This window comes from Furipterus horrens, unplaced genomic scaffold (genome assembly GCF_987537825.1).
Source record: "Furipterus horrens unplaced genomic scaffold, mFurHor1.1.pri manual_scaffold_5, whole genome shotgun sequence".
Classification (NCBI taxonomy): Eukaryota; Metazoa; Chordata; class Mammalia; order Chiroptera; family Furipteridae; genus Furipterus; species Furipterus horrens.
The window spans coordinates 40,696,358-40,712,502 of NW_028327175.1; the positions used below are offsets into that span (position 1 = coordinate 40,696,358).

At 40.5% G+C, this 16,145-nt stretch overlaps 1 protein-coding gene across 4 annotated transcripts in view; it reads left to right on the plus strand.

Moving 5' to 3' along the window:
• NLN (neurolysin) overlaps nucleotides 1–16,145 on the plus strand; it is a 97,118-nt gene that overhangs the window by 73,394 nt on the left and 7,579 nt on the right. For 3 of the 4 annotated variants that reach the window (XM_090276323.1, XM_090276325.1, XM_090276326.1), the window contains exon 13: nucleotides 9,867–11,535. The exons of the other annotated variant lie outside the window; for it this stretch is intronic. In XM_090276323.1, the coding sequence (XP_090132449.1) occupies nucleotides 9,867–10,001 (135 nt within the window). In that variant the 3' untranslated portion in view covers nucleotides 10,002–11,535. Of the gene's footprint in view, nucleotides 1–9,866; nucleotides 11,536–16,145 lie in introns of those variants that run through there. 4 annotated transcript variants of the gene reach the window in all.

Consider the following 16,145-nt stretch of genomic DNA (forward strand, 5'->3'; position numbering starts at 1 on the left):
TTCTCCTGTCTCGTGATTCCTCTAATACTAAGCCTTCCTAGTTTGCCATCTTAAAAAACAACTGGAGTTACTGCTGTTGATTCTGATAACCTCAGTGCAATTACTTGGGTGTTCTTCCTTTCACAGTCTGATTTCTTAGTGTAAGAAACAGTCTTTGCAAACTTGTTTCCTGGCTTTTACCTCCATCCACTGAACTGGAAAGTTATCCTCCCTCCAAAGTTACCACTAGGACCCAATTGCCAACTTTTAAAAGGCCTTGTCTACTTTATTCATTTATTTTGGGGGAAGGGGGGGACTTCTTACTTCTTGTATTTCCTCTCTTTGTTCACAGCCCTGAGATGAGCACATTCCTTCCTTACTTCCCAGAACTCCCTGTATGTCAGCCAAATTTCTGTGTTCCTGTAGTCTTTCCACCTTCACAAGTTTATTCATTCTATTTCTTCCACTTAAAATGTATGCCTTCTTTGTCTGTGCCTCTCAAAAGCCTTACCATTCTTAAAGACCCTACTGAGAAGCCACTCATGTACGAAATCTTCCACATCATCCGAACTAAATGTGGTCCTTCCACCCTCTGGCCGGAAGCATGGACTTGGGCGTAGGGGAAGGGCTTCAATGAGCTTTTTCATATGACTGGAAAATGTAACTATTACACAAAGTGAAAAAAACAGATTATAAAATATTTCATACCTTAAGATGCAAATTTTTATTTTAAAAGGTATGTTTAGGCTCTGCCAGTTAGCTCAGTTGGTTAGAGCATTGTCCCAATACACCAAGGTTTAGGGTTTGATCCTTGGTCAGGGCACATATAAGAATCAACCAATGAATACAGAAAATAAGGGAACGACAAATCACTGTCTCTCTCTCTCTCTCTGTCTCCCTTCCTCTCTCTCTTAAAATTAAAAAACAAAATAAAATAAAATATATGTTTAGGGGAAAAAGTACTTGAAAATGTCAATTGTTATCTTTAGGTGATAAATTTATGAGTGATTATTAAATACTTTTCTGTACTTTTATGGAGCTTTTTCTTATTTTTAAGTCGTCGGCAGCCGTCTGTCTCGAGAGACGATGGTGTAGCTTCTTAAGAGTCTATCTGCACCGCCGAGAATGGTTGTGCAGTCCGACTCGGGAGTGACACGGTATCTGTCTCCTCCCGTGTTGAATTGACATCTTGCGATGACGCTGGAGTGTCCTCTCCAGTGAAGCTGAAGCTACAGAGCCTGGGCAGGGTGATATGGAGGGTCTGCTGTTGCCCATGCAGCAGACCCCCCCTCTCTTCGCAGCTGAAGGGTCCAAGGGAAAGACGGAGTCAATACAGCTTGGCTTCAGGTGCGCCGCAGGAGTTGCCGGTGTTGACTACAACGTCAAACCGCCTTAGGGACTCCGGCTCCGGATTTTCTGTCGGGGTTTACTCCCTTAGCCTTTCCCCTGAAGAGGTATGCCGCAAGGCAGCGGAGGTTTTTTGGAGTCAGAGTTTTCCTTCTCTGTATTTTTAAGTAGAATATAGATTATTATAGAAATCAGAGAACAGTGTTCAAAGAGACACAAGGCCTAGGAATATACGGGCACAGTTGTGACCTCTTACAGGCCCTTACTAGTTGGTGAGGTTGACTGTAGTATCCTCCTTCATCTCCTCTGTGCTTCCACTCACATGAGCACATCCCCAGTCCCCTCCACTGCTTCCTGCCCTGTCGTTCAGCTGTCAGGGCAATAGCCAAAGTACAAAATACTGATCCCAGTGGATCCCAAGGAACTGGCACATCCCGCAGAAGCAATCCTGCCATTATGTTTCCAAACTTCCTCCTATTCTCCAGCTTCACAGCTAGGCAGGCAGCCAGACTACTCTTAATTTAAACAAAGGGATTGGGTTGAACTTGGAGAAAGCAAGATTCCCAACAACTTGGATTTGTTTCCTTGTGATATTAAAAACAGTTTTCCATTCTACTAAAATTTTGGATCCAACAATGCTCCCTACTGTTACTCATTGTAGGCCATGAAGTTGGCTTGAATTCCTTATTTTTTCTTTCCTATCAAATACTCTGAAATATCATGTCATTTATTGCCCCCCTGCTGTCACAACAGTAGTAAATGTGGCTACAGTGTCCAAGAAGAATCCCTTTGCACCCCACCCTCACTCTTTTTTACGGTAGATACTGGAACAGCTTTTGAATAGCCGTGTTATTCCCTCCTACAGTTTACTGTTTTTGTTGTTGTTGTTGGGGTTTCTTTTGGGGGGTGGGTATTTTTACAAATGTTTGCTCTAAAATAACACCTGATTGACATAATTCAAATATCCACTATTAAAAATTAATTCTTTGCAATGACAGTTCTGTTCTATGAAAAATATAGGTCATTATTACAACTATGTTGTGATGAAGAGGCAGAATTTTTATTGCTTCAGATCAAATACTATATTTAATCTCATGTCTTGGGAATCAGAGTCATCACAATATATCAGGCAGACTTTATTTTCTCAAAGCCTTCACGCTCCCTGATAATGTATTTTGATCGTTCTGAGAAGATAGCAGGTCAGCCTTTTAAGGAGTCAGTACCTCCCATTCTTAGCCCCCTGCCCCTGGAGAGGCTTGGTTCTGAAAGATCGTGAGTTGTTGACTTTATTGGTCAAAGTCAATGGGATCAACATAAGAACACCTCCAGCCCTTCTCTATAACCTCTTGCCATCTTACAAAGCTGAGACTTTGCTCTGAGAACCGTTACATTTCTTAGCAAGCAGAACTGTAGAAAGTGTACAACTTACTGGGAAAACAGTAATGGAAAGGATCAAATATAAACCTTCAGTCTTTTGAATACCATTTAGTAGCAATAGAATATTTTATGGTACAATTATCTCCATTCTATTTTGAGGGCCTCTATCAAAGTGTTAGAACTGACCACTTACCTATAATAGCCTAAAAGTTTGCTACCTCTGGTTTTTTCCTGAAGTTTTTTTTTATATTCTTCATAGTAAATAGATATAACACCTTAACTGTTTTAGTTTGTTAAATGTTATCTAACGTTTTTGTTTCTAATGGAAAATGGAGAAGTCTCATTTCTAGAAATATCTTTTCCTTCTCCAGTGGATCTCTTAAATAACTATGGAAGAGAACTGCTTGGGATTAACACTTTCGCAGTAAGCTCCAAGAGCTCTTTAAGGTCACCAAATGTAGTTTCAAAATCCAGCAGCTAATCATAGGGTTGAAAAATGGGGGCTTTTAACGAGGGCCATTTCTTTTTATAAGGCAACTTCATTGTGGGAAAATTTCCTAAGAGGTAATAGACGTTGTGGATTCAAAGGTAATTATATTGTTAAGCTAGAATTATCTTCCTCCTCTTTTGCATGTAGAGAAATTACTAAGCTTTGTTTTTCCCTCAATGAAGAAGAAATACAACCAAGTATCACTGCCAAAAGGAATACCAAGAAAATCAAGATAAAGTGTAGCTATTTTAGTTTAATGCGTAATGCCATAAAGAAGCAGCTAGATCTTACATGCCCTAACAGAACAGACATAGAAACATGAAGAATATTGGTTAAACATGAAAAAGAATTACCTGGCAGAGAATGTGTGTTATAAAGCTAAGTAGTCCAGTGCTTTTCAAGCAGAATCCTAAGCCCAATTCCTGCCATTATGTGTTGCCAAAGGAAAATATGAAATTTCCTCTCTTGACAAGCCTTACAGATGGATTAACTTCTACTTCATCTCTCCTGACCTACCACCCAAAAGCTGATTTTTCTTACACTTCAGCCTCTTCTAAGGGAGTTAGATTTTGCCAATTTAAAGAACGAAGAAAAGGATAGATTTCCAGCCTGTTTCTTGGTTATTTATAAGGCCAGACCTTCTAAGTCTTGAATCCCAACCAGCTAGAAGCAGTTTTTCTTATTGTGTGTTCTTACGGCCCTTCTTTGTGTTTCTCTTAGAGTCCTAGTAATTTGCCTTGTTAATTGTCTATTTCTTTATCTCACCTCCTAGCTCTTAAGGCCCTTGTAAAAGGAACTGTTTTATTCATCTTTGTGTTTGTCCTCTGCTTCAAACCTGCTACTTTTAATTAGTACTCTTACAAATGGCTACCTCTTTGGACCTGACTGGTGGTTCCTCTCATGAGCTCCCATTCCTCTATCCCCTTAACACGTACTGCTACCCAGGGAGCCTTTTTCATCCTGATCTTCTCCCTCCCCTTAAATGAAGATTTATCCTTCCATCCTCACAAATTGAAACTACTTCAGGCTTCTAGAAGGCCACTTCTAATCAAGCAAAGATTCCTACCACTGTTCTCGTTTTATCTCCCTGACTACCAGCACCATTCTTTCACTCTCTCCCTCCTTGGTTACTGTCAAAGATATTCTTTTTCCACCCACAATTTCCCCACACTCATAGAAGACAAAGGGTGTACTGTTGGGAAGGAGTTTGCAGATGGGCTTTAGAAGGAAAGATTGCATAGTCCACTTTGAAAGCAGGCTGGTTAGCCTGTTAGGTGCCTGATCACCATCCCTTGTCCTTGGGTGGATGCTCTCTGCCCTGATGCCTATTACTCAGTGTAGGAAGGAGCCAACTCCGCCCTTACTCTCCAGAGTCAATGAAAATGAGAAGGAGAAAGAGAGGGAGGGAGGTTTGGAAGGCGGTGGAAGCTTGTATGTGCTGCTTCAGAGATGCCAGAGATAGCAAGAGACCCAATCTCTTTCCCATTTTTGTAGTGTTCCCATTCCTGATAGATGGACTCCTTTATTCAAATAGTTATGAACGCTATTAAAGCATTACCTCAAATAAAAGGTACATATTCTTAGATAAAATGAGTGCCTTGTCTCTAGAGCCTTAATACGATGATTCCTACTGAATTATATATTCTTGTTTGTATTAATAGTGGAGGTGCAGTCTCTCATGCTTTTTTTTTTTTTTTTTTTTTTTTTATGTTTAATAGGACACAGAAGTGATTTTAAGGAAATACCAAACCAGGAACACATTTGTTTCTCGTTTCTCTGAACTTTACATGAGAAACTGAACTTAGGCGCAGTGTGAGAGGAAAGGAAATGAGAGGAGGGACAAAGGACTACCAGGGTTTATTGAATACTACATGCCAGGTATTATAGCAAGGAGTAGGCAATGTACTGAAATCATCCTCTCTAATTCCCCTTAAACTGTAAGGTAGCCATATTCCCATTCTACAGGTAAGGAGACCAAGGCCCCAGCTCATAGCTAAGGATGAAGCCAAGAGTCAAACCTGGGTCTGACTCCAAAACTCCTGATCAGGCTGCAGAAAACATCCCTGTTAGAGGGGACTTGCACAGTTGCCAAAAGATGCACTTCAGGGTGAAAAACCAGAGAGCTGACTGATGGTGATTTTCCTTCACAGAATAGGTTCACAGATGCTTACCATAGGTATATCCTCCTGAAGAAATTTTTTTAGCATGAAAATGTTAGTCATTGTCTTAGAGCTTCTCTTCTTGCTTTCCTCGAAGTTGAAGTTCCTTTACTATGTAAACAAACTAAAACAACATACAGCAGACTCCTTCCACCTGTTGCCTATGTCTCCCAGACCATGTTCTCTCACCCAGAGGGCCCAGTAGCTTCCTAAAAATGCAAAAATTCACTTGACTTTTTTTTTTTTTTTAAGAGAAGCAAGATCCTATTACCAAGACAGCTCAAACTCTTCTCCAAGCTTCATTGCAAAGGAAATGAAACTACTAAAAGACCATTGCTCTGTAATTCAGGAAATTGAATCAGCTTCTTTGGCGCCCTGAGCAGGGAGGACTAGAGCCGCACTGAGCCGCCCACTGTGAGATGACACAGTGCCCTGCTCAGCCGTGGCTCGCCCTGCAGAGGCGGCATGAGTTGGTCTTCGCAACACCGTGTAGTTAGCACCAAGTTTGCTTTTTTTTTCTTTTTTTACCACCTAAACTACAGTTCTCTGTACAAGGGATCAGCAAGTGGGGTGATGTATTTTTTTAAGATTTTATTTATTTATTTTTAGAGGAAGGGGAAAGGAGGGAGAAAGAGAGGCAGAGAAACATCAGTGTATGTGTGGTTGCCTCTTGTACACCGCCGACTTGGGGTCCTGGCCCACAACCCAAGCATGTGCCCTGACAGGGAATCGAACCAGCAACCTTTTGGTTTGTAGGCAGGCACTCAATCCACTGAGCCACATCTGCCAGGGCTGGAGTGATTTATTTTTTACATTATTTAGATTTTCCTAAATGTTCCTATAATATTCATGCAATGAAATGTCTTTTTAATAAATAAAAAGTTCTTAGATCATAAGCATTAAGAATTTCTGCAAATAGAGAGAAGACAGACTTCCAGCCAAGATGGAGGTCTACACTGACACTCTCCATCTCCCTCCACAACTAAGAAGGAATACAGTTACCGCAAAACCAGAAATAACCAGAAGTTCCAGAAAATAAATGGAAGTCCAAAGTATGAAGTTATAAAGAAGTGGTGCTCATCCAGACGGGTAGGAGGGGCAAAGCTGGGGCAGAGAGGTCAAGCTGTGTTAGCAGCGACAGCAGCAGCAACAGTGGGAGGATGGCAGTAAGCACAGATGCCCGAATTTAAGGGGAGGTGAGAAACGCCTGGGGAACACCCTCGGCTGCAGACCAGACCCATCAGCTCGCAATTCCAATGCCGGGGAAGGCAGACCCCCAATTGCCTTGGACTGTGAGGCCTGGACGCCGGACGGGGTGGGGACGCAGGAGGAGGCTTCCAGTCTCTCAGCAGAGAGTGAACAGCAGGAATCCATCTTGGACACCCACCCCCACAGAAAATGCCACAGCGTGGTGAGAAGGGTCACCCGGTTGTGAGAAGTGCACAGGGCACCCCTCTCCCCATAGCGTAGGAGGTGTGACAGCCCCACCCAGGAAGCAAAGGGAAACACAAAACTGTCAGGATGGCACAGATCATGATAGAGATCCCGGTGACACAGTTGACCATACAGCAAATATCTAACGAAACAACAGATAGGAAATCTTTCTGAGGCACAGTTCAGAGCTTTGGTTATGAAAATGCTTACAGACCTAACAGCAGATCTTAAACAAGACGGGGATGGAATGAAGGCTAGTCCTGCTGAAATGAACAAAAACACATACGAAACTAGTGGTGAGGGAAAGAAAACCAGGGATCATATCAACAAATCGGAACATAAGGAAGGAACAAACAGTCAACCAGTGCAGAAAGAGGAAATGAAAAGTGAGGAAAATGAGGAGAGGCTCAGAGACCTATGGGACAGCTATAAGTGGGCCAACATCCAAATCATAGGGTTGCCAGAAGTTGAAGAAGAACTAGAAATTGAAAAATTATGTGAAAAAATAATGAAGCAGAACTTCCCTAACTGGGGGAAGGAAATAGACTTACAGTTCCAGGAAGCACAGAGTTCCAAAAAATCTGGACCCAATGAGAACCACACCAAGACACATTATAATCAAAATGTCAAAAATTAAGGATAAAGAGAGAATCTTAAAAGCAGCAAGAGAGAAGAAGAGAATTACGTACTAAGGGGTCCCAATAAGATTATCAGCTGATTTCTCAAAAGAAACTGCAGGCAAGAAGGGACTGGCAAGAAATATTCAAAGTAATGAAAAGCAAAATACTACAGCCACGATTACTCTATCCAGCGAAGCTGTCATTCAGAATAGAAGGGCAGAGAAGGTGCTTCCAGGACAAAGTAAAACTGAAGGAGTTCATCAAATCCAAACCACTCTTATACGAAATGTTAAAGGAACTTGTTTAGGAGAAAGAGGATCAAAGCTATGAACATTAAAATGAAAAATGTATTACAACAACCAACAACAGAAGCTAGGGAACCGAAAGAAAGCCAAACTAAGTAGGCAATGAGAGTGGGAAAAGAATTATAGGTATGGGGAACATATTGGGGGGAGGTAAACAGGGAGGGGAAGGAGGGAAAAGGAGGGAGATGGTACAGGAATTAAGCATAGTAGAAGAGAGTGGAGTATATAGGAAGATGTTGAGAAGAACTATATGCACAACCAATGGACATGGACTAAGGGGTGGACAGCTGGAGGGAGAGAGGTCACTGGGTGGAGGGGAACAAAGGGAAAAGAAATTGGGACAACTGTAACAGCATAATCAATAAAGCATATTTAAAAAATAAAAATAAGAAAGTTTCTGCAAATATTAATAGTATTGCGGTTGGATGATAGGTATTATGAGGGTTCATTATACTGTTTTCTCTACTATTAGTATATATTTTAAATTTTTCTGTAATAAAAGGTTTAAAATATTTTTATGAGTGCAGATCAGTTTAACTGAACAATTGTAAAAAACACGAGATTTTGAGGACTCGCAACTAAAAAAACTCAATAATTTTTTTTATTGACACATGGTTGTAGATATACTGATTTAAATAAACTATATTATTATAATTAATTTCACCTTTGTATATTTTTTACCTTTTAGAATGTGATTATTAGAAAATGTCAAGTTATTTATGTGGCTCACATTGTATTTCTGTTGGACAATGTTGCCCTAAAGTTTATGAGAAAGTAACTGTTTGACTCATTATTTATTTATGCTTAGGGCCCAGACTGTAAAGTTAGATGGTAGCCTATAGATGATTAATAAGGCGATGGTTTCTGTTTATGCCAAAAGATAACCCCAAAAGTTTTAATTTAATGACCCTCTGGGGCATTACATAGTTTCTTATCTAAGTTGGTAGATTTCATTCATCCATGTTTTATTTTATTTTTTATTATTTATTGATTTTAGAGAAGGAGTAAGGGAGCAAGAAAGAGAGAAATATCGATTTGCTGTTGCACTTATTTATGCATTCATTGGTTGATTCTTGTACGTGCTTTGACTGGGGTTCAAACCCACAACCTTGGTATATGGGGATGATGCTCTAATGGGGACGATGCTCTAACCAGCTGAGCTACCTGGCCAGGGCTCATTCAGCCACATTTTATTTTCTTCAGCAGTTTGACTAGACTTATCTCTAGTGATTGTACCAAACAAATCATTGTTATGTCAAAAGTTAGATTACTTTTGTCTCTTGAAATTGTCTAGCTATTCTTGTACTCAAAAAGATTCTTGGTCCTATTGATCAAATGATATGATGGATATAAATTTAAGAGTATTACTCTATGAACTATTGTTTTATGCGTATGTTTAGAATTATGCTTCATTGAATTGTCATGACTCGCTTCCCTAAAAGGATGGGGAAAAGGAAGTGAAGATATTGAATAACACGGATATTGAGTTACAGTTCTTTTCTTTCACTTGATCTGCTCATGTGATTATGTAAATAAAGGCAGAGGAACTGTGATATATTTTTAAATTGCAGATCTACTCCCCAAAGAAAACCTCACAAAGCTCCTCATTCCCATCGCTGGGCCCACAGAAATGTCTTAACCTACACGTGGGACATGCGCTATTCCTACCGCCCCCTCTTCCACAAGGATTAGTGTGTTTTCATGAGCCCCTCATAAAAACAGAGCAGAAGCCGTTTGGCAGGAGCTGTGGCGCCGTCTCCAGGTACACAGAACCCCTGCTTGCGGCCTTCTTGAACACTTGCTTTGCTAACCCTTTTGAAATCATATTTGAGAGGGAGTAACAAATAGGAACCTGTTATACATTCCATCTGGCTATTTTTTGTTTGTTACATTGTCAGTTCACTGCTGAGAATCAAAAGCAACACGGCAGTAATAAAGGGAAGTGTAGAAGACCGGAGGTCTAAGCTCCAGATCTCTTAGCTACCAAAATAAATAAATACCACAGAGCCACAGCCCCAAGCGAAAGAGAACATCCAGACAGTAGAGCTGAAAGTCCCTTTTTGTTTTCACCCCTACCCCTTTCTCTAATTGCATCTAGAGATTTGGAAAATTGCTATGACCATGAATTGTTAGGCGTGATGTTTTATTTTATTAGGTTGGAATGAAATACAGAAACCTAATCCTGAAACCTGGGGGATCTCTGGACGGCATGGACATGCTCCAGAATTTCTTGAATCGTGAGCCAAACCAAAAAGCGTTCCTAATGAGCAGAGGCCTGCATGCTCCATGAACAGGGGGCCTTTGGGTAGCAGTCCATGTCTGGAGGACAAGTCGACATCACCATGTGTTCCTGGCCTGGAAACTGAAGGGAGTTTTGCAGATGACAATGTAGATTTATATTGTTTTTTGTTTTGAAAAATTCTACAGATGTAAATGGAATTATAAATACAGTGACTTAAGAAAAGCCCCATTTGAAAATAATTGTACTATAAAATTTCATAAAAATAGATGTGATTTCTTTTTATAAAAGTTTCATATGAATGTAATTTGATTTTTTACTCTTGTAATCTAGGTAATGTAAGAGGGCTCAAAATTTTCAAATTGAATCATACATTATATAATTTGATCCTTTGTATATCTTGCAATTTTTAACTTGGGATTTCTGGACATAAATGAATCACCACACTCCTCTGGTGAACATTTTCTTGGAGCCCTGCATCAGCTTTGACTCTTCGTCTCACAGTCAAGTGTGGTCGCTTTGACTACATACCTCAGGGCCAGGGGAATATGCCTCAGTAACGCGTTTATCTTTGTATTTCATGCCTCGAGATTCCAACTTTCTGCCACACTTAAATTATGTTCCTCCATGTAGGTTTGTCTTTTCTGTCCAGAGTCCAAACAGTTATGAATTCTAACTATCCTAATGTATGTTGCACACTTTTGTATCTTGTATTAGAGGATTTGGGATCTTGTATTAGAGGTTGTCAGTCTTTTGGCATATTTGCCAATGAGAACACTGAAGCAAGGAAATGTTTCTCTTCTCACAGTTCTAATAAGTGACGGAGACTTTGCCTTTTTTGCTGCCACGTCACCTGGAGCAGCTGATGCACGTGTCACAGACAGCTATTTAGAGAGCTGAAGCTGAAGCAGAAGAGGAGTTCAGACACTCCAGAGGAAGAGGGGGCTCTGGACAGAAGAGTTTTAGCACAGTTGCTCCCAAGAGTTATGTATGTGCTCCCACTCAGCCACAAGGAGGGAACTCTTTGGTAGTTGGTTTTGTCTGGTGATTTTTACCTTCAGTGACCCTTGAGATCTCTCTTCAACTAAATATGGCCCTAAATTCCAATTTTTTAGCAGACCAGTTAACTCACAGTACTTATTTTTCCTCTAGAAGGCTACTCAATAATAAAACCATGACAGAATAGTAAAACTTTTTAAATGAAAGAAACAAAATTTAAGTGTACCCTGTGTTAAGTCTTCCAGTTGCCTCCCACCATGTACCCAAGGTATGACTTTGGTGGCCAGGCACAAGGTTGGAACCTTGCTATTGTCTAGGCCAAATGGTCTTGCTGCGAAATAAGAAATAATATGCTGCATAAAGACAGCAGGAAAAATCGAGAGCTTTAGAGACACAGAAGAAAAAGTGAAGATTATTATTGCCAAGCAAGTACCCTAAACATCCACATGAAATCCTACCTTCTCTTTGGAGACAATTGCCTGGCCCTTTTCAGTCCCGCACTCAGTCAATGTCACCACCGTGGGCCCCCAACGCTCTTTTTCTATGGTCTTAGCAACCTGTGGTACTTTTCTATGTTTTTTTTTTTTCCAGATTGTTCTGCTTTTCAGTCTCAGACAAAAACTCTCTTCAGCTTTTTCTATTGCCTAATGTATCTCCTTAACAATAACTTTATCATTTTATATCTTGTTTCATGTGGAAAAACTAATACTTGGTGTAAAAAAGGCTGCACACAATAAACTTGCATTATTATCCACAAGAATGAACTCACATTTCTTTCCTTTTAATTGTATTTTAATTTTTAATTTTATTGAATTTATTGGGGCAAGGTTTTCAGTGTATAACCCAATAAAACATCATCTGCACACTGCATTGCATGTCCAGTGCCCCGAGCAAAGTCTCTTTCCGTCCCCTTTTTCTCCACTTTGCCACCTCCCATCCACCCCCTCCACCCTTTGACTCCAGCTATCACCACTCTGTTATCTGTGCCTATGTGTTCTGTGTGTGTGTTTGCTTAATCCCTTCACCTTTTTCACCCAGCCCCCTCCTCTGACAGCTGTTCCACATATCCATGCCTTTGTTTCTACTTCATTTATCAATTTTGTTCATTAGAGTCCACATACAAGTGAGATCACATGGTATTTTTCTTGCTCTTACTGAGTTATTTCACTAAGCATAATGTTTTCCAGGTGCATCCATGCTGTTGCAAAAGGATAAGATTTCCTTTTTTAAGACTGAATTATATTCCATTGTATAAATGTAGCACAGCTTTTTAATTCACTCATCTACTGATAGGCACTTGAGCTGTTCTCAGATCTTGGCTATTGTAAATAATGCTACAATGAACGTATGGGTGCATATGTATATCTCACCCTGCCCCAAGTAAATTTTTTAAATTTATTTACTGGGGGGGACCCCTACTCTGTAACAATTGCTCCCCTTCAGACTTAAGACCCTTTATAATCTTATAAAGGACAATGGGCGAAGGTCTTGTGCTCCTCTAGCTACTTCAAGTTGGACATGGTCGTTGTCCTACCTACCCTTGGGTCCAGAAATTCCTAATAAGTTTGGGGGTGTGGAGGGGAGGGTGGCCTTCCCACATGGGGAAGGATCTTACAGACTCCAGGTCAGTTGACTGTCCCCAGGCAACGGCATGCTCAGTTTAACAGGCTGGTATCCTTATTGTATTCTGGGGGCAACAGATTTGGCAACAGGGTTAAAAGGCATCATTAAAACCATAACTACTAGATGACAAAAGGCAGGGATTAATTTTTCAATATCCCACATTAGGGGAAGAAAAAGGTTTCTTTGGAGGAAGGTATGCAAGGCACATCACACCTGTCCAAAACCCTTTTGCCCGAAATACTTAGATTGGGCTGAGGGAAATATTTTAGGTTTTCCCCTCCAGACCTCTGGGCCCTTTCTGTCCAAGCCATTAGGATAGAAAAGAGAAACCTGTTTTAATGTGAAGCCCACAGACCACCCCGTTCTTCACCAACCCAGCCACTTAGTTCAGCCAAAGCGTGAGTCTCAGGATGCAGCAATGCAGACAGGATTAAGTGAGGCCTATACGTGCAGACAATCACTCAGGTAATGAGATAATAGGCTTATGCCCTTTCAAAACAGAAAACACATGTTAATTTACACAACATAACCCACAAACCAGTCTCTAGATCTGCAAGACTGTCTTATTGAGAAGATATCCAGTTGCAAGGCATTTGACATTCTTCTTGCCTGTAAATTAAGCATCTTTGATGATATCACAGACCTAGTTTAACTTTCAAATGAAAACAAACTTTAAATGAAAATAAACTTTAAAGACAGCTGCATGAGTTTATACTACCACTAAGCATTCTGATTTTCCTTGAATCATGGTTTTTCTCCTTAAGATTACCCTCCTTGTCATTAAAGGGACTGCATTAAGTCCAGTTTTAATTTATCCTGTTTGTTTGCATAAACACAACAAGAGCATCAAATTATCATATATGATCTTTAAGTCTGCTTTGCTGGAATTTACACAAGGAACCTTTAAGGTGACCTTCAATTTGCCCTTCAGTGCACAGAAGCTGAGTCACATACCTGCCATTCAGCCTTGCCTGTAAACACCTGTCTTTTCCAAGTCCTTCAGGTTTTCCATTGTGCCTTAAGGTTCTTTATAGACATCTTTCAGGAAAGCAGCCTTTGTTCCTTTCCTGGAAAGATTACCATGAACCGCACAACCAATCAAGGTACCAGGCCTTTTTTCTCGTGAGCTTTTATTACCTTCAAAAGTCAATCCCGGTTTCTCAGGGCTTTTTGGTAACAACCAGAGCCCAGGCATGCCTCCTTTAGGTATGACATTCCAGTCTTGGTCAAAAAAAAACCTCTATTAACAACTGGTCTTATTAGTTTCATGCAAAGAACCTTACATCATTACTTCTTCAGAATGCCAAATTCTGGAGGGATCAGGTAGGGAGAAAAATATACAGTGTGAAGGAAAACCCTTGTTCTAATATTCACTAAAATTGCATTTCCATACTTTACATTTTCTTTTGTTCACTTTCCTACATGTGACGTTTTTTTTATGTGGGGGGGGGGTCAGAGGATTTGCTGGCTCATTTATTTATTTTGCTTTCATTTTTTTTCCACTAAAAATTTTTGTTTGTTTTTCTATTACAGTTGTCCCACTTTTTTTCGCCATTGCTTCCCCCAGTCCTGCGCACCCCTTCTCCCACAGTCAATCCCCACCCCGTTGTCCATGTCCATGGGTCATTTATACATGTTCTTTGACTAGACCCTTCCCCCATTTACCATCCTTCTCTCCTTCCCCCCTCCCCCCTTGTCGCTATTAGTCTGCTCTTTGTTTACATGCCTCTGGTTCAGTTTAGCTTGCTTGTTTGTGTTGCTCATTAGTTTCCTATATTAGGTGATATCATATGGTATTTGTCTTTCATTGTCTGGCTTATTTCGCTAAGCATAATTCTCTCTAGTTCCATCCCTGTTGTCGCAAGTGGTAGGAGTTCCTTCTTTCTTTCTACTACATAGTACTCCATTGCTTAGATGTACCACAGTTTTTTGATCCACTCATCTACAGATGGGCACTTAGGTTGTTTCCAGTACTTGGCTATTGTAAATAGTGCTGCTATAAACATAGAGATGCATAAGTTCTTCTGTTATTATTGATAGATACTTATTCATTGTCATTTTTCCCCTTCGTACTTGTGTTCCTTTATGTCTCTTTGTTTCTTCATCTTCTTAAAGCAGACCGTTTAGCATCTCTTGCAATGCTGCTTTGGTGGAGATGTATTCTTTTAGCCTTCTTTTGTCTGGGAAACTCCTTATTTCACCTTCATCTTGAATGAGAGCCTTGGTGGGTAGAGTAGTCTTGGTTGTTGTCTTTTGTTTTTCATTGCTTGTAATATTTTTTGCCATTCCCTTCTGGCTTGTAGTGTTTCTGTTGAGAAATCTGATGATAACCTTATCGGAGCTCCCTTGTATGTTATTAGCTGTTTCTTGCTGCTTTTAGGATTCTCTCTTTGCCTTTGAATGTTGCCAATTTAATTATAATGTGTCTTGGAGTGGGCCTGTTTGGGTTCATTCATTGGGACCCTCTGTGCTTCCTGGACTTGCATGACTTTTTCTCTCATCAAGTTAGGGAAGTTTTCTGTCATTACTTTTTCAAACAGGATTTCTATCCCTTGCTCCTCTTCTTCTACTTCTGGTATTCCTATGATACGGATATTATTACGTTTTATGTTGTCCTGCAGCTGTCTTAAAACCTCTTAATTCTTTTTGAGTCTTTTTTCATTTTGTTGCAGTGTCTGAGAATTTTTTTCTATGTTGTTCTCTAGCTCACTGATCTGATTTTCTGCTTCCTCTAGCCTGCTTTTAATTCCTTCTACCGTGTTCAATTCAGAAATTGTATTCTTCATTTCCTCCTGGCTCTTATTGATAGCTTCTGTGTCCTTTTTCATGCTGGTGTAATTCTCAGTAAGTTCCTTGTAGTTTCCCTAGAGTTCTTTGTAGTTTTCTTTGAGCTCGCTGAGCTCATTGAGCTTCCCTATACTCCATGTTTTGAATTCCATGTCTGATAGTTTGCTTCCCTCTGTTTCATTTAGCACTCTTTCTGGGGATTCCTCCTTTCCTTTTGATGGAGGGTTGTTTCTCTGTCTCCCCATTTTTGTGACTCTTCATGTTTGTTGCTGCTTCTTAGATTGATCTGCACTTCCTGGATCTGCCCCTGATGGCGTCAGATCATGTACCAGTCTGGGCCTAAGCAGCCTGTTGGAGACCAGCAGAGATCTACTGCCTTTGTCTGTCTCCTTTAGTTGTTAATTTATTCAATCTGTGATCAGTTGTCAGGTTTAAGCACCAAGGGTGGGGCAGATTTATTCCTTCAGGTGGGGCTTTTGCTTCCCCTCAGGCTGATGCCACTTGGAGGGGGGTGCTCTGCCAGAAGTATGGGAAATGAGTCAGCACTGGGACCTGGTCGGCTGCTCCCTCAGTTCTCTCCTCAAAGCCACCACCCCAAATTCTCCCCAAGCGTCTCTAGTCCTCTCTGCCCTCCCTCTGCTTGAGCCCAAGGTAAGTGGGTACCAAAATATTTTTGTACCTGATCCATTTAAAAGCTCTTTTTATCCAACTGTTTCTTTCAGGCCAGCAAAAAGCCCTGTGGCTTTTCACTTTTCACAGCTGAATGCTATTTTACTTTCTGCTCTG